This window comes from Capricornis sumatraensis, chromosome 1, assembly GCF_032405125.1.
Source record: "Capricornis sumatraensis isolate serow.1 chromosome 1, serow.2, whole genome shotgun sequence".
NCBI lineage: Eukaryota > Metazoa > Chordata > Mammalia > Artiodactyla > Bovidae > Capricornis > Capricornis sumatraensis.
The window spans coordinates 4,050,806-4,066,789 of NC_091069.1; the positions used below are offsets into that span (position 1 = coordinate 4,050,806).

General features: G+C 51.1%; 1 protein-coding gene across 1 annotated transcript in view; it reads left to right on the forward strand.

Moving 5' to 3' along the window:
* The window catches only part of TSC1 (TSC complex subunit 1), a 48,119-nt gene extending 37,411 nt beyond the window's left edge, over positions 1–10,708 (forward strand). The window contains exons 16-23 of the mRNA XM_068965764.1: positions 141–184; positions 770–921; positions 1,910–2,092; positions 2,952–3,062; positions 3,858–3,980; positions 8,331–8,518; positions 8,604–8,765; positions 9,122–10,708. Coding sequence (XP_068821865.1) covers positions 141–184; positions 770–921; positions 1,910–2,092; positions 2,952–3,062; positions 3,858–3,980; positions 8,331–8,518; positions 8,604–8,765; positions 9,122–9,635 — 1,477 coding nt within the window. The 3' untranslated portion in view covers positions 9,636–10,708. The remainder of the gene's footprint in view (positions 1–140; positions 185–769; positions 922–1,909; positions 2,093–2,951; positions 3,063–3,857; positions 3,981–8,330; positions 8,519–8,603; positions 8,766–9,121) is intronic.
* Positions 10,709–15,984: the final 5,276 nt, after the last annotated feature.

The following is a 15,984-nucleotide window of genomic DNA, read 5'->3' on the forward strand; positions in this document are numbered from 1 at the left end:
GGGCTCTGACCCCCTCTGTCCCCGGGGGACTTCAAGTTTGAAACTGTCTCACGCCTCTGGCTTGTGATCACAGAGACGTGATCTGCCTAGTTTTTCCAGCTGAGATCGGTAACTTTGTTACTCGACAACTTTCTTCCTAGGTTGTCTTTACCCAGCAAGTCTGTGGACTGGACCCACTTCGGAGGTAAAGTTGTTACTTCAGCTCCAAATCCAGCCGGCAGGGATCCTGCCTGCTGGTGGCCCTTTCTGTCCTTGAAGGAGGGTGCCCCTTCCTGTCCGCTCCAGCTGGGTTATCTGCTTGGCTACATGGTAGCTCACATGTTGCAAAGTCAGCATTTCCTATTTTTGAAAAGTGGCAAGGAGCTGAGTGCTTGAGAGCAGAAGTGCAGGAAGGCAGCCCTCCCGCCAGGCTTCTCCCTAGAAAAGATCCAGGTAAAGTGAGGGGTAGTAGGAAGGTACCCGTGAAGCATGGAAAGGAGTCTTGAGTAGACACACACATAATCATACTCTATAGGTGGGGAGATACACAGGGCTCTCAGCCATCCTGCCTCATGCCCCTCCCTCTGTGTTCCTTTAAAAGGGAGATAGGTAGCAAGCAGTGCCCCCCAGCCCCCAGTGACTGACTGGGAGCCAAGTGGTCATTGGCAAAGCGAATGACTTCTTCCTTCAAGAATTGCGTTAAGCTCTGGGCGGGGCCTCGGTTGAACAACATGTAAAAGGCATCTCTGCCATCCTCCCTCTGCTTTAAAATCAGGCTCTCCTCCCTCAGATGAGATCCGCACCCTCCGTAACCAGTTGCTTTTACTGCACAACCAGTTACTCTACGAGCGTTTCAAGCGGCAGCAGCACGCGCTGCGCAACAGGCGGCTCCTGCGCAAGGTGATCCGGGCCGCGGCTCTGGAGGAGCACAACGCTGCCATGGTGAGTCTCGCGGGGCGGGGCGGGAGGCGGGCTCTCCGTCTGGCCCCGCCCACCAGCTTCTGGGTGGGTCAGCCTGTGAAGGGCCGCATCCCCGCATTCCCTTGCAGCTCTTGGCACCTGTGGGGACAAGTGATTTTTGGTGTTTGTTGGTTTGTCATCGGCGGTGATGATAGCAGAGAAGAAAGGTGATTTTGTTTCTCCAGATGTAAAACAAGCTCTCGGGACACAACTCTCGTGACAAAAACTCGTGGGGGGGTGGTGAAGCCAGTCAGAACTGGACATGATCTTGGCTCCGCGGCCCTGTTACCTTAGGAAAGTAATGGAGCCTCTGGAGGCCCCTGTTACCCGTTACGTAAAATGAGAGTAGTGATAGCAGCATCTCCTCCTCAACTGGGGATGCAGAGAGCACCTGCCCAGTGCAGGGCAGGGTGGGAATCCAGTGTCTGAGTGACCTTGGCCTGTACCAGTGCTCGCGTCAGCACTGGTGGTTGTGTGCTGAGTCGCTTCAGTCGTGTCCGACTCCTTGCAACCCCAGGGACTGTAGCCCAGCAGGCTCCTCTGTCCATGGGATTCTCCAGGCTAGAATACTGGAGTGGGTTGCTGTGCCCTCCTCCAGGGGATCTTCCCAACCCAGGGATCGAACCTGCATCTCTCACATCTCCTGCATTGGCAGGTGGGTTCTTCACTACTGCTGCCACCTGAGAAGTCCAGTGCTGATGGTTAGGACTTCTGAAAGTATTGGGAGCAGGCTGATGGCTGGGAAAAGTTCTTTCAGCCACTTCTGATCCACTTGCTAACGTGCAGTTTGGAAACCCTTTACCAAAAGCCAAGTTAGACAGCAGTGAGCTGGCAGGTTCCGGGTCTGTGGTTACAGCCTCAGGGTAGCTCGTGACTGTTCAGGTGAAACGTCTGCAGTGTGTGTTGAACTTGAGCATCACTGCCCAGGCTGGAAGGCAGCTAAAATGATGGCATCTTTGGTATCTTCTAGAAAGACCAGTTGAAGTTGCAAGAGAAAGACATCCAGATATGGAAGATTAGTCTGCAGAAAGAACAAGCCAGGTACAATCAGCTTCAAGAGCAGCGAGACACGGTGGTCACCCAGCTCCATAGCCAAATCAGACAGCTTCAGCACGACCGGGAGGAGTTCTACAACCAGAGCCAGGAGCTACAGGTACGGACTGCAGAGGAGGCCAGAGAGGGTGTGAAAGTCCTGGCTCATCTCTGAAGTCATGGGGACTGGATTTCGTGTCTGGTGCTCTCTAAGGGCAGAGGGTCCCTGGCTTTCCGAGTTCACAGTTCTTTTAGCATTTCAGTAACTTTGTGCTGGTACTCCACAGCTGAAAGAAACACCTGCCAGTTCTGCTTATTAAGTAGATCCAAATAATTTGGGGTTTGGGTTCTAGCAATTTGAGAGAAAAAAAATTGAAATAGTACACATGCATTTTTTTCAGTTTTCAATTTTATTTTTGAATAACCACAGCTATTTCCGAATGCTGAGTGTATCTATGGGCGCTGCAGAGAGTCTCAGACCTTGGAATCATGAGACACTGACACCCTCCATTCCTGTTTCACATTGCTTTCCTCATGGTGGTGTGTATCACAGCAGCCACCTGAAAGCACACACAGCTGCTGACGCTCAAGCCCTGAGCTGCCTCCAGCTCGCAATTCACATCATGGCCAACAGATGTCGCTGTGTTTCCCTCAGAATTTACCACTGGCCCAGCAGCGCCCCTGTGAGCCTGCTGTTTAGCCCTGGGGCTCTTTGGAGCACAGTTTGGGAACTGCAGACTTAAGGTGGTTTGTTTTTGTTTTTTTCCCTTTTGTTAATTAGTCAGAAACTCAGAAATTAGCGGTAACTGCCTTTTTTTAAAACTAAGAAGTTAGCTTTAAGTGTGATGGCCCAGGAATAGTAGAGCAGCCAAGGCCTGAGGCTTTCCCAGCTCTCTGTGGATTGTGGGCTGAGGGCCGGGTGCCCCGGGGCCCGAGCTGCCACTGCTCTGGTTGCAACTTCCTGGCACGTGTCTCTGCAGACGAAGCTGGAGGACTGCAGGAACATGATTTCAGAACTGCGCGTGGAACTGAAGAAGGCCAACAGCAAGGTGTGCCACACCGAGCTGCTGCTCAGCCAGGTGTCCCAGAAGGTAAGAGCCACTTCCTCTTCCAGGCAGGACATGTGCAGTACCTGTGTGTCTGTGTCACGGGTGCCCAACGTCCCCTCCCCCAGAGGACGTGGGGCAATGTCTGGAGACATTTTTGGTTGATGTCTTTGATGCTGCTGACATGGAGTGGGCAGGCAGGTATGGTACCCCTAAATATCAGGCGGTGTGCGGACAGCCCTGCAGCAGGGAGCTGCCCAGCCTGAGCCCCAGGAACTCCTCCTCAATATTTGTTCACATAAACATGAAGAGTTCGTTCAGCTTTTTGATCCATGATCTTTTCCTCTCTGGGAGTCATTGCACTCTCTATAAATCGCTTACTCAAGAAGCAGTAGGGGTCCAATGGTTAAGACTCTGCGCTTCCACTGCAGGGGGCAGAGGTTCGACCCCTGGTCAGGGAACTAAGATCCTGAATGCTGGGCATTGTGGCCAAAAAATAAAAAAAGTTAAAAAAGAAAGAGAACTGGTGGGTTTCCCCTGAGACTTTATTCCTCTGGGCCTAACATCCCTGCTCCCCGGATCCATCTCCTCCAGGTGTCCTGTAGGTGGCCAGTTTTGACATGGAGCATTTGCACTTCTTCCCCTTTGCAGACGGACAGTTTTGAAGTGCATTTCTGTCCATTTGTGTTGCCCTTGGACGCCTCCATCCCCACTGGCCACTGTGCTGTGTACAGTGCCCCAGCCCTGAATAGTCTGCTCCCAGCTGCTTCCCTGCTTCCTGCCCCTTTGCAGGCTTTGTGTCATCAGCTCTCACTTTGCTTGTTTCTGTGTTTCGGTTAGCTCTCAAATAGTGAGTCGGTCCAACAGCAGATGGAGTTCTTGAACAGGCAACTGTTGGTTCTTGGGGAAGTCAACGAGCTATATTTGGAACAGCTGCAGAACAAGCATTCAGACACTACCAAGGTATGTGGGTTTGGGAGCCAGACCTTGCCTGGGATGCTCTTACAACCCAGGCAGTGTGTCTGTGGCACAGGCTAGAGAATGGCTTATGAACTGTTTCCTAAAAAGTGTCTTGGCAGCCCTAGGGCTATTTCCACCTCTCCTTGGCCTGGCAACACAGGCTCCTTTCAGCTGTCACATGAGCTTGTTTCCCCTAGTGGGCCACTTCAAAATTAAGTCAGGCACAGGTAAAAGCACCTGATGGTACTTGGGACAGAGTAGGTGATGAAACTGTGTTCTTTCTCTTAGCCGCGCTCCCTTGAAACAGAGACAGACAATGAAATAGCTTGGGGAAGCCAATTCTGTTTAGAGCTCTCAGGGATGTGGGTTTATATTGCTATACATATTTTTTTCTCCTTCGTGATGCTGAATTTAATTTCAGCAGATGGTGGTTCAGTGCTGGCAACCAGGCCAGCATCAGGATGATCTCCCATTGATTAGTGCCTCACCAGTGGTGTCGAGGCAGGTTTTACGTCGCTTGATAGATAGCCTAGGGTAACATCAATGAGTGAGTTGGGATGGAATTTTAAGAGTGAATGCTTAGATGCTTTCTGTCAGTAATTTCTCCATCACACATAGGCATTACTGAGGTTTCTTGGGCTTGTGCTTTATCAACTTTTTTTTTTTGGTCAAATAAAGGGAGTAGTCTTAGAACCAGAGAGATGTAATTTCCGTAAGAGTTACTCCTTACTTCTCAGCTTCTCTCAACTCCGATTCAGATTCCCTTTAGAAGGATGTTAAATGTGGAAATGTCTCTGGAAACCAGGTCTCACCTATTTTGAAAGTATAATGGCCTTGGAAGAAGAAAGCAGGGAAACAGGCCTGAGGGACTAGAGGACATCTGATAAAGCCGCTCCAGTACACTTAGCATCTCCCGAGGGAAGTGTGGCTGGGCTGGCCTCTGCAGTGCTGTCTTCCGATTGCAACACTTAAACTCTCGGGACCTCGAGCAGGTCCCCTGACCTCAGTTCATAAAAGGGGCATGGTGACACTGACTTGTAACAAAAAAAGACTTCCCTGGCTTAACTGTAAAAAGTGTCATTATTTAGCTTGACAAGCAGTCCCGAAGCAGGTGAGTTCCAGGTTGGTAGGGTCAGTTGTTGAGGGACAGCATCAAGGAGCCCGGTTCTTTCCGCTCTTTTGCACCACCCAACCTTATCTTGTCAGCCTGTGCTCCTGGTTGCAAGGTGTGTGCCCCAGTTAGTACTGTCACAGGTAGATGTCATGATGTCCCGAGGAGGAGGAGAACATCACTGCCTGCAGGGCTCTCATCCAGGAAACCTGTCCCACCAGACCTCCCACCCTTCTTACTGGCCAAGATTATGTTCTGTGTCCAGTAATGCTCAAAATTCTCCAAGCCAGCTTCAACAGTATGTGAACCAAGAACTTCTAGATGTTCAAGCTGGGTTTAGAGAAGGCAGAGGAACCAGAGATGAAATTGCCAGCATCTGTTGGATCATAGAAAAAGCAAGAGAATTCCAAAAGACATCTGCTTCATTGACTACGCTAAAGCCTTTGACTGTGTGGATCACAACAAACTGAAAAATTCTTAGAGAGATGGAAATACCAGACTACCTTACCCGCCTCCTGAGAAATCTATATGCAGGTCAAGAAGCAACAATTAGAACCAGACATGGAACAACGGACTAGTTCCAAATTGAGAAAGGAGTACGTCAGGGCTGTATATTGTCACCCTGCTTATTTAACTTATGTGCAGAGTATATCAGGCAAAATGGTGGACTGGATGGAGCACAAGCTGGAATCAAGACTGCAGGGAGAAATGTGAATAACCTCAGATATGCAGATGACTCCACCCTTATGGCAGAAGGCGAAGAGGAACTAAAGAGCCTCTTGATGAAAGTGAAAGAGGAGAATGAAAAAGCTGGCTTAAAACTTACATTCAAAAAACAAGATCATCGCATCCCATCCCGTCATTTCATGGCAAATAGATGGGAAAACAGTGACAGAGTTTATTTCTTGTGCTCCAAATCAGTGCAGATGGTGACTGCAGCCATGAAATTAAAAGACACTTGCTCCCTGAAAGAAAAGCTGTGACAAACATAGACAGCACATTAAAAAGCAGAGACATTACTTTGCTGACAAAGGTATGTCTAGTCAAAGCTATGGTTTTTCCAGTACTTATGTATGGACGTGCGAGTTGGACCATAAAGCTGAGGGATGAAGAATTGATGCTTTTGAACTGTGGTGTTGGAGAAGACTCTTGAGAGTCCCTCAGACAGCAAGGCAATCCAACCAGTCCATCCTAAAGGAAATCAGTCCTGAATATTCATTGGGAGGACTGATGCTGATGCTGAAGTTCCAATACTTCGGTCACCTGATGCGAAGAACTGACTCATTGGAAAAGACCTTGACGTTGGGAAAGATTGAGGCAGGAGGAGAAGGGGATGACAGAAGATGAGGTGGTTGGATGGCATCACCGACTCGATGGACATGAGTTTGGGTAAACTCTGGAAGTTGGTGATGGATAGGGAGGCCTGGCGTGGTGCAGTCCACAGGGTCACGAAGAGTCAGAGATGACTGAGCAACCCCATGGACTGTAGCCTGTCAGGCTTCTCTGTCCATGAGATTTCCCAGGCAAGAATACTGGAATGGGTTGCCATTTCCTTCTCCAGGGGAATCTTCCCCACCCACTGAGGGATCAAACCTCCGTCTCCTGCGTTGGCAAGCTGGTTCTTTACTGCTGAGCTAGTTTGTTCACTACCCTGTGCTGAAGTCTGGAGCCATCTACCATAACTGGAATGACCACATTATCCAGTCCCAGTCCTGAGCTTAACTCCATCCTCTTCTGGGCGAGGAGGCATTAAGCTTGCTGGTCATCTTCATGGAAAAAGTGCCTTCAGGGCTACTCATCTCCTTGCTCCTTGTGGTTTACTATCTTCTTTAAAAAAAAAATGTAAATTTCATGTTAAGCTTATCTTACCACAATTTAAAAAAAACACACACCACACAAATGCAGCACATGCTTGTTAGAAAAGTGTCCTTTCCGCCTCTTTTTCCGAGTGCCCGTGTACACTTGCTGTTGCCGTCAGCCAGCAGGCAGGCTGTCTTCCTGGCATGATTGACAGGCCTCACGTGTGTGTCTGGTCTGCAGATGCTGCCTTGCCCGAGCAAATCTGCTCGGTCACCTTGCGTAGCTGGCTTGATCTCAGCCGGTGTTAGAAGAGAGCAGTGAGCAGGATGAAACAACCCACAGCATACTGATAGTTTATGGTGAACAGTGTCGGATTCGTGATCTCTGGAGAAGATTTAGCTTCGGGACCAGGGACCAGGCTTGATCACTCAAGAGCTTTCGTGTGGCAGAGTTTTATTAAAGTAAGAAAAGGGCCAGAGAAAGCCTCTGACATAGACATCAGAAGGGGGACAGAGTGTGCCCTTCTTGCTAGTGTTGACAAGCGAGTTTTATACATTTTAAATCAGTTATTACGGTTAATCAAAAGAATGCCTCAAGGTTATAAACGTCTTGCCAGACCCACTCCCACAATTTACATTTTAGAATAACAGGATTAGAGCTTAACAGAGAGATCCTACCAGACCCACTCCCATAATGGACATTCTAAAATACCAGGATGAGTCAGAAGGTTTTCAGGAAGGAGAAACTATCTCAGCAGCATACAGTGTTATTTAATGCCTAGTACAGAGTTTAAACTGAGTTGTTTGTTGTGAAATCATCAGTTTGAGGCCTAAAGAAAAACGATTTATGTGACTAAGACTAAGGAATGTAGAGGAAAAGAAGTTTGTCCTTTCCTCCTCCTTGAGAATTCTAGACCGCTTTCTTCTCCTCAGGGACCCCGGACTTCTTACTAATCTGCCTAGGAATCGACTTTCTCAGTACCACCACCTGAGATCATCACTGGATATTGGCGTGTTTTCAGAATGTATATATCTACATAGTTGACCGTACCATACACATGGCTTTCATAGTCTTTTACTGACATATATCATTTTAAAAAACTTATTGAAGATGTATTTTAATTTACTTAACTGTTTCCTTAACATTAGACTTAACAGTGTTTCTGGTTTTTTTCCTTCTAAATATCCTGTGATGGTTATTTTTGTGCCAAAATGTCTATTTCTGTTTCAGATAATCTCCACAGGGTTAGATTTTAGGGAAGGATTGGTTGGTTAATACTCACTGCCAGCTTACTTTCCAGAAAGTTGTACCAGTTTCTGTTTCCACTCGCAGTATACCGATGTTCTCAGTGCTTGTTATGTAGATTTTTCAAAGTAGGTATGGCGTGTTCATTTTCTAAAAGTACTAACTCCAGTTCCTTTTTTTTTTTTTTCTTTTTTAAGGAAGTAGAAATGATGAAGGCTGCATATCGGAAAGAGCTAGAAAAAAACAGAAGCCACGTCCTCCAGCAGAATCAGAGGCTTGATACCTGTCAGAAGCGGATTTTGGAACTGGAATCTCATCTGGCTCAGAAAGACCACCTTCTTTTAGAACAGAAAAAGTACCTAGAGGATGTCAAGCTCCAGGCAAGGTAACTGCGGCGGGGAGGCTCCTGCTGCGATGCGTTTATCGGGTAGAACCTCCTACACTCTGGCGGCGGGGTCCTTGTCTTTCAGAGGACAGCTACAGGCTGCAGAGAGCAGGTATGAGGCCCAAAAGAGGATCACCCAGATGTTTGAATTGAAGATCTTAGATTTATACGGCAAGTTGGAGAAGGATGGCCTCCTGAAAAAACTTGAAGAACAAAAACCAGAAGCAGCTGAAGCAGCAGAAGAAAGGTAGGGATTGCGAGTCGGCAGCCGTGGCCTTGTTGGGAGGCTGCGCAGACCGACAGAGCAGGCTCCAGCCTGACGAGCTCTGAGCTGCGTCCCTGAGGGCCCAGCTGTCCTCTCTGCTCCTTTTCCTGGGCCCCGAGTCACTCAGTAATGGTTCCAGGGAGCATTTCTATTTAAGATCGCCATCTGATGTTCATGCGCTCTCGCGCGTGTGTGCCCTGTTCTAGGACACAGCAGGCCAGTGGAGTTCCCCATCGGCGTGAGCGCATGTCACTGTAACCCCGCGCCTCCCCGGTGGGGTTGGAGTGGTTGGACGCCACAGCCACCAACCCCCTTCCTCCCCCTCGGATTTCTTACAGGCTTGACTACTGTCAGGACAGCTGCTCGGATTCGGTGACAGGGCACAACGAAGAGGCCCCCGGCCATAATGGTGAGACCAAGCCCCCCAGGCCTGGCGGTGCCCGGGGCAGTGGCGGTGGCAGAGGTGGCGGCAGCAGCAGCAGTGAGCTCTCCACCCCGGAAAAGCCCCCCAACCCCAGGGCGGGCCCGTTCAGCAGTCGATGGGAGACGGTGGTGGGTGAGCCCACTTCCGGCACTCCCACGACGGTGGGCTCGCTTCCCAGTTCAGAGAGCTTCCTGGGCATGAAGGCGCGAGAGCTGTTTCGTAACAAGAGCGAGAGCCAGTGCGACGAGGACGGCCTGACTGTCGGCAGCCTTTCCGAGACCCTAAAGACAGAGCTGGGCAAAGACTCGGGTGTGGAAGCCAGGCCCCCCCCGGCCCTCGATGGCCCGCTGCCGCCTGCCCCAAAGCCGGACAGCGTGGGCCAGCTCTGCATCATGGACTACAACGAGGCCCAGCTTGAGCACAGCTAGGGATGCTGGCCGTCAGTGTTAACTCGTGTGTCGCTGGCCTAGACAGGAGGTGTGAGTGCCCGATTCAGAGCTTTCCTGTTTCCAGGGCTTGAGGGGCGAGCTCCCGCAGGGGAAATGGGATGGGGGTCCTTTGACAGTTGACTGAATGCAGAACGGTTTTCGGATCTGGCATTGCAGTGCCTCTTCACTTTCCCATCGGCCACCCCAAACCCTCTCTTCCATTTACCTGGCAGTGTGTACTAGCCCGAGGGCCAGGGTGTGTTCCTCACTAGCTTTATTTCCTTCCTTTCCCGCCCCACCCCCAAATGGTTGCGTCCTTTGAACCTGTGCAATATGAGGCCAAATTGAACCCTGGAGTCTGACACACCACCCACACCTTTCCTGAAGTTCAGTTCACTGGGCAGGCTCCCTGTGAGCCTAGGTCACTGGTGGCGTTGCAGGTAAGTCCAGTCCTGTCCCTTTCCAGGAGGACGTGGCGTGCAAAGCTGAGCATCTTGACATGAGAGCTTTTATGAGATGTTGTCACTGCTTTTGGTTTTAAAGTCCAGCATCTAAAGCTGCAGAGCTCAAAAAACAGTGGTTCATTCTCTCAAGTTCTTTTGGCGGTTCTGATAAGCTTCCTAGAAAGTTCTGTGTGAACAAAGGTCTGTTGCTGGAACAGTCTGGAGCTGGCCCTGTGGAGACTGCGCTCCCCGTGGGGCACGCTCTGTGCCCCTGGCCACTACCTCTTGTTGACGGGGCGTTTGCTTGAAAGCTGGTACTGTTCTGTGCGCAGGCTGGGGTGGGGGCGGTCAGGCCTGGGCCCTGCGTGAGAGAGGCCAGTGACTTAAGCAGCGCCCTGAGCGGGAAGGTGCTGTGCGTGTGGACACCCCCTGCAGGCGGAGTGCTGCTGGCCTCCTGCCGCAGGAAGCCTCTGAAGGTCCAAAGAGCTCCCGAGTTTCTGACCGTCATTCCTCAGGCTGTGAGAGTTGCCTCACTGTAGGAGATTCTACAGGTGTCAGCTTTTCACTCCAGTTCCTGCCTTCAGGGGCTGACCCTGCAGGGAGCTGGGTGCTGCTCCCCCACCCCCGGCGTGAGTTGGTTATGGCAGAGCATTAAGACAGAGTCCTGGAGAGGGTTGACAAAGGCTGATGTCCTGGACCCACAGGGCCTGGGTGCATGCGCTCGAGAGAGGTGATAGCAGTCAGAATACGGGGGCTGACAGAGAAGCCGAACCCAGCAATTGCTCCTGAAATAAACGCTAGAAGCCTAATAAGGATTGTTGCCTGGGTTTCCAGCTGAGGCCTGGGCAGGGAGAGGCTGGTAGTAAAGAGCCAGCGACCTTGGCGTCTCTCTCTTCTTTCAGTTCAAAGTGTAGAAGGGTTCATCCATGAAGAGGGAAACCAGCGCGCTGTAATGGTATGGAACTTCAGTGCGTGTGGACGCTTCTCGCACGTGAGGGTGATGGTCTCTTTTTTTTAGTGTGGAGAGAGTTCTTAGCATCCTAACCAAAGGGAGCTGGAGAGTCAGTCTCCTTGTCCCTGTGGCTGTGCAGGCAGCAGCCCTCCTTGGGACGGAGTGTTCGGATGCGACTGACTGGCCGACCCCAGGCTGAGGGAGGGGTGCCCAAGCGCGCGCAGCCTGGCGCAGCCGGCTCCGTGGCTGCTGCAGGATGCCGACTGGAGTGCTAGCAGCGCTGCACACCTAACTCAGCTGTTTGCAGAGGAGAGCTTAGGAATGCACGCATGCTGGTTTCCTAGTCCCACTTTATTTAGGAGAGAAAGGCATGAACAAATTCAGGAAAGGAAAAAATGTTACAGGATTAACTGCTAAACGTGGTTCTAAATGTTCGTCCTCTCCCCAGGCCCAGGAGATCCCTGCCACAGAACAAAGATACCAGGCACTTACAGCCTTTATCCTCACTGGCAAAAGCAGGGAGGCTAGTGTAAAGAAAAGAAAAAAAAATTTTTTTTAATGGGCAGATTATAAAAATACAGGGAAGGAGGAGGCTGTGTGGTGCAGTGGACTGGGACCCAGACAGGAGGGCCCTTGGTGCACACCTCCAGCCGGGGCGTCCGTGTGCTCAACTTTCCAAGAACGGCTGACCCTGAGCAGCTGTACTTGACTTCCTCTGGGCTCTTGGAGGCCGTGGGTTGTATGCAGCCAAGGTTGGGGACGGAGGCCTGGGATCATGAGGAAGTTACCCAGCCTGAAAATGTAGGCTTTCATCTTCCGAAGGACTTGAGATGACAATAAAGTTTGATTTTCAAAATCATAGACCTGCTGAGAGTCAGCGGGTTGGTCGATTAGGCTGCCAGTGAGTGTGTGTTTGTAAGGATGGAAAGGGGACAGTGGTAGTGGCACTCCCAAGAGAGAATTTAGGTCCAGGGACCGCCAGGGCAAAGGCCGGGGAACTGACGCTGCCAGGTTGAGCCTGTCCCGAGCAGTGTGGTGTTCACAGGCGTTAGGGTTAACCTCCACCGGAGTCACCCGGAACAGGCCTACCTGCCTGAGTTGTTTGGCCAGTGTCCGTAACCTGATGTCCACCTGACACTAACCAGGGTCAGCACAGACCCTGGGATGACTGGGGTCTGCTTCTTGGGAGCATGAAATGATTTAAAAAGGAGCACTACAGAATCACGGGAGGGGGGGATGTGTGGGTGTTTGGGGCGGGGGGAGTGGGGAGAGGGAAGAAGGTGATAGCATGGTCTCTATCGAGAAAACGAGCTCCTGAACCTATCCCCGGTATAGAAGCACATGGCTCTCTATCAGACAGAACTTTCATGAATTAAAAAAAAAAAACCCTTGTCGCAAGATTCTGCTATAAGTCTGTGAGATGTTAACTGTGGAGTTGGAAGAAATACCAGAAAAGTAACTGAAATCCCAGGTTAGGAGATGGAGATCATTTCTTGGGACAGAGGTTTCCTTGGAGATGAGCGCAGGGACTCTCCACATGAGGCGGGTAGGTAGATGTGACCTCCCTAGGTTTGTCAGCAGTTTTGCAGGAGCGAAAACTGCCTAACCTTTGGGAATACGCTGCTGCTGCTGAAGGTTCTTCCTAGGCTCTGTGAGTGGAGAGAAATGACAGATAAGCTACTTTGTGAGCCAGAATATGTGTACTGTATTTCGAGGGAGATAGTCCAAACTCTTATTCTTGAAAGATAAAACTGTTAAAAGAGGTCCCAGAAGCCACTGACAGCTGCAGAGGTCTGCACCCCCGCAGGGCAAAACCAGGACAGGGGAGAACAGAAGTCCAGAGTTGGGCCATCCCTATTTAAGACAGCACGTGGCGTGTAGTTTCCAGTGTTTTGGTTGAGAAAGATAAAACTCTTAGTAGTTTCGCAGAAGAGGATAAATGATCGTGAGGATGAGAGAGGGTGTCTGCAGACCACAGAGGTTCACACTCACAGTTAATTAAAACTGAGTGTTTCTGTGTAGAGAAATGACAGGAGTGCCATGACTGGCCAGTGTGAATCCTCACCAAATACTAGCATATGCTGCTTGAGGCCGGAAAGAAAGAACTGAAGAACAAGTGAAAAGAAATGCTGCACGAAGATGCGGGTTTCTGACCAAAAGCAATAAGACGCGGTAGAAAGTGTGGATGGGTCTAAGGAGGGATTTGAAAACAGTCCGGGGCTGCTGTGGGCCGTGGCCTGCCCTGTGCAGATATTCTCCGAGAGGCCAGCCCTGTCCTCAGAGTGGCCCCTGGGAGCCCACCCAGAAGTGTGTGTCTCATGTGAAATGACCCGAATCAGCACGTCTCACTATGGGAAATTGCCCTGTTGGAGGTACGTGCTTTAAAACTGACCAGCAGTGAGCGTGGGAAGGTGTGTGTGTTTCTGTTTACTTCCAGAGTTCTCTGACATGTGCCCCCACCCACCCCCCTCCCCCACGTGGCAGCAGAGGACTTGGTGGCACTTGCTTAAGCTGTTCTCTAGCCTGGTCCCTGAGCTGCTGCTTGACCCCCGCCCCCACATGGCTTGTTTCCCCGTCTGTGACTGACGTTCCCCAGAGGTGTGTGTGTGGGGGGGAGGGGGGGCGCCTTTCCGTCTTCTCCATGCTGTCTTGCAGTCCATATGCGCCGACCTGAGAGGAGAATGAATGGCTGTAGCAGCTGCGAGGGGAGCCTGCGGGGGATAGTTGAGCGTCTGTGCCCGCGATGGCTTTTGGCCTTGAAACGAGTTCATGAAGGCAGAGGAGCTTTCTCTTTCCCTTCCCATCCTAGTGCCACCAAACTGTCCATCCTCGGGGATAAGTAGACTAGTTGAACTTGGAATAGATCTTTTAGAGGAAACCCTACCCCACCTTCCCAGACCAAGTCCTCCCCATTTCCCCACCTCCATACAGTGTTTGTACAGGAGGGTACGGCGCTGTTCTCGGCAGCACAGACTTTGGCTTATCGAAGAGGCAGCCAGGCATTTTGCACTAGGAAAAATCAGTGGTCACTTCTCAGAAGACTTCTGTGGACCATAAATATATTACGGAGGAACAGATTTTGCTAAGACATAATCTAGTTTTGTAACTCAATCATGGATCAACCACACGTGGCTACCTTGCAGTTTAAAGGGGGTCCCATCAGTGAAAAACAGATTTTTTTTTTTTGGCTGACTGCTTTTAGCTAAATTTAAGAAAGTCATCTTTTGTCAAAAGGTTTCCACCTTCCCATCTCGATCTTAAGAGCATGTCAAACAGTCCACATCAGATGCCAACACGTGAACTGCAAGAGAAAAATGGTACAATCGTAGTGAATGGGAATCTGAATCAAAAGGGTTTGCCGTCCTTCTCAGAATGTTCAAAAATGTCAAGGCAGTTGCTTGTGTTTAACTGTGAACAAATAAAAATTTATTGTTTTGCACTACTCTGCTGTGTTGACATGAAGTGGCTCATGTCGGCCTCTGAGGGGTTTCTAGGCTGAGTGGGAACTGGCTCCGGGTCTGGACTGCTTGGTTATTTACCCCAGGTGCTGGAAGGATGCTGACAGGTGGAATCAGACTTTAGTCCCTGCAAGAAAGACCTTTTGTTCTGGCAGAGCTGCAAATTCTACCTGTGTCTGTCTCAGATTTGTGCCCTCTCCCCAGAGTGTGTGGTGGTGGTGTAGGAGGGGTGACTGCAGTCATCTCTAGCATACTGGCCTTGGTATGTGCCTGCCTGCCTAGGGGTTGGCTGGCACACGGGGTTGCATACAGTCCTTACAGTTGAGCCCAAACGACACTGAAGTTGTCAAGCCTTGCTGAATGTGTCATGCGAGTGTGCCAAGGAGAAGGGGCCGCCCGCATCCACAGCCTGCCCTCCCTATCAGGCATTTGGAGGAAGGTGGTCTAAACTGCCTTTAAGAGGTTGTTGGCTGCACCCTGGCCTGACCAGGGAAGGAGCAGAGGTGAAGAGCCCTGTGTATAGTGCGGGTTTCCATGGCTCACCTCTGCCCAGCTGCCCTGGAAATCGGTATGCTCTGCCCATTAGAATGGAGGAAGCAGCTACTTTGGGACGAGACTTTGAGGTGGCACTTTTAAGTGTTGTCTGGAAAATTTAGATGTTCTTGTCTGAGTAGGCCTCTAACTCTGCAAAGAGTTACTGGGCTGGCCTGCTGTGGGCCTCTGGCCTGAGCCTCTAGGGAGCAGACCCCACGTGGGGCAGGTGTGTCCCCTGCACACGGGCAGCTTTGCTAGCAGTTCCGCTTGTGGGGCTCCTGCCCAGCATCCTCTGGTGTCTAGGAGTGAGTGTCACTTTCTCTAAGGGGTGAGTGCCAGGAAAGCCGGCCAGGCAGAGAGGTGCCAGAACACGTTTTTATTCTTGACTGTCGCCCCCGAGGAAGCAAGAATACAGAAGCTAAGTCGCCCCCTGTGAAGGGAAAAACCAACAGTGAGCACCTCTGGCAGGCTCAGCACCAGCGCCACAGTCCCAGCGTCTGGGCTGCAGTTAGGTCGTGAGGACCAGGCGACCGTCCTGCAGGAGCCACACTGGCAGTTCTGCCGGCTTCTCTCCGTCTCTCTCTCGAAAGGAGAGGCTGGGCGGCTTGTTGCCCTTTGGTCCAGAGACCTGACCCCATCGAGCATCCTCAGGCCGGAGCAGCTGTCCCACGGCCAGAAGGGAGCCGCGCGGTCTCCTCCGGCTGTGCAGCTGGGCCTGGGTGGGAGGATCAGCAGCCCTTCCGGGGGCCCACCCTCCTCCCCTGAACCCACCAGCGGCAATGTAAATGGGGGTGCTCCTCCTGGGCACAGGGCCTGACACTCGGAGGCGAAGGAAAGTTAGAGGTTAAAGCGCTAGAGGGAAAGAGTTTGTAGGCTGTCGGTGGGGCAGCCCCGGGGGATTAGTAAGTGGCGAGGATGGTGAGCACCAGTACAGATGGATCAGCTGGTGGAAACCAGGCTTA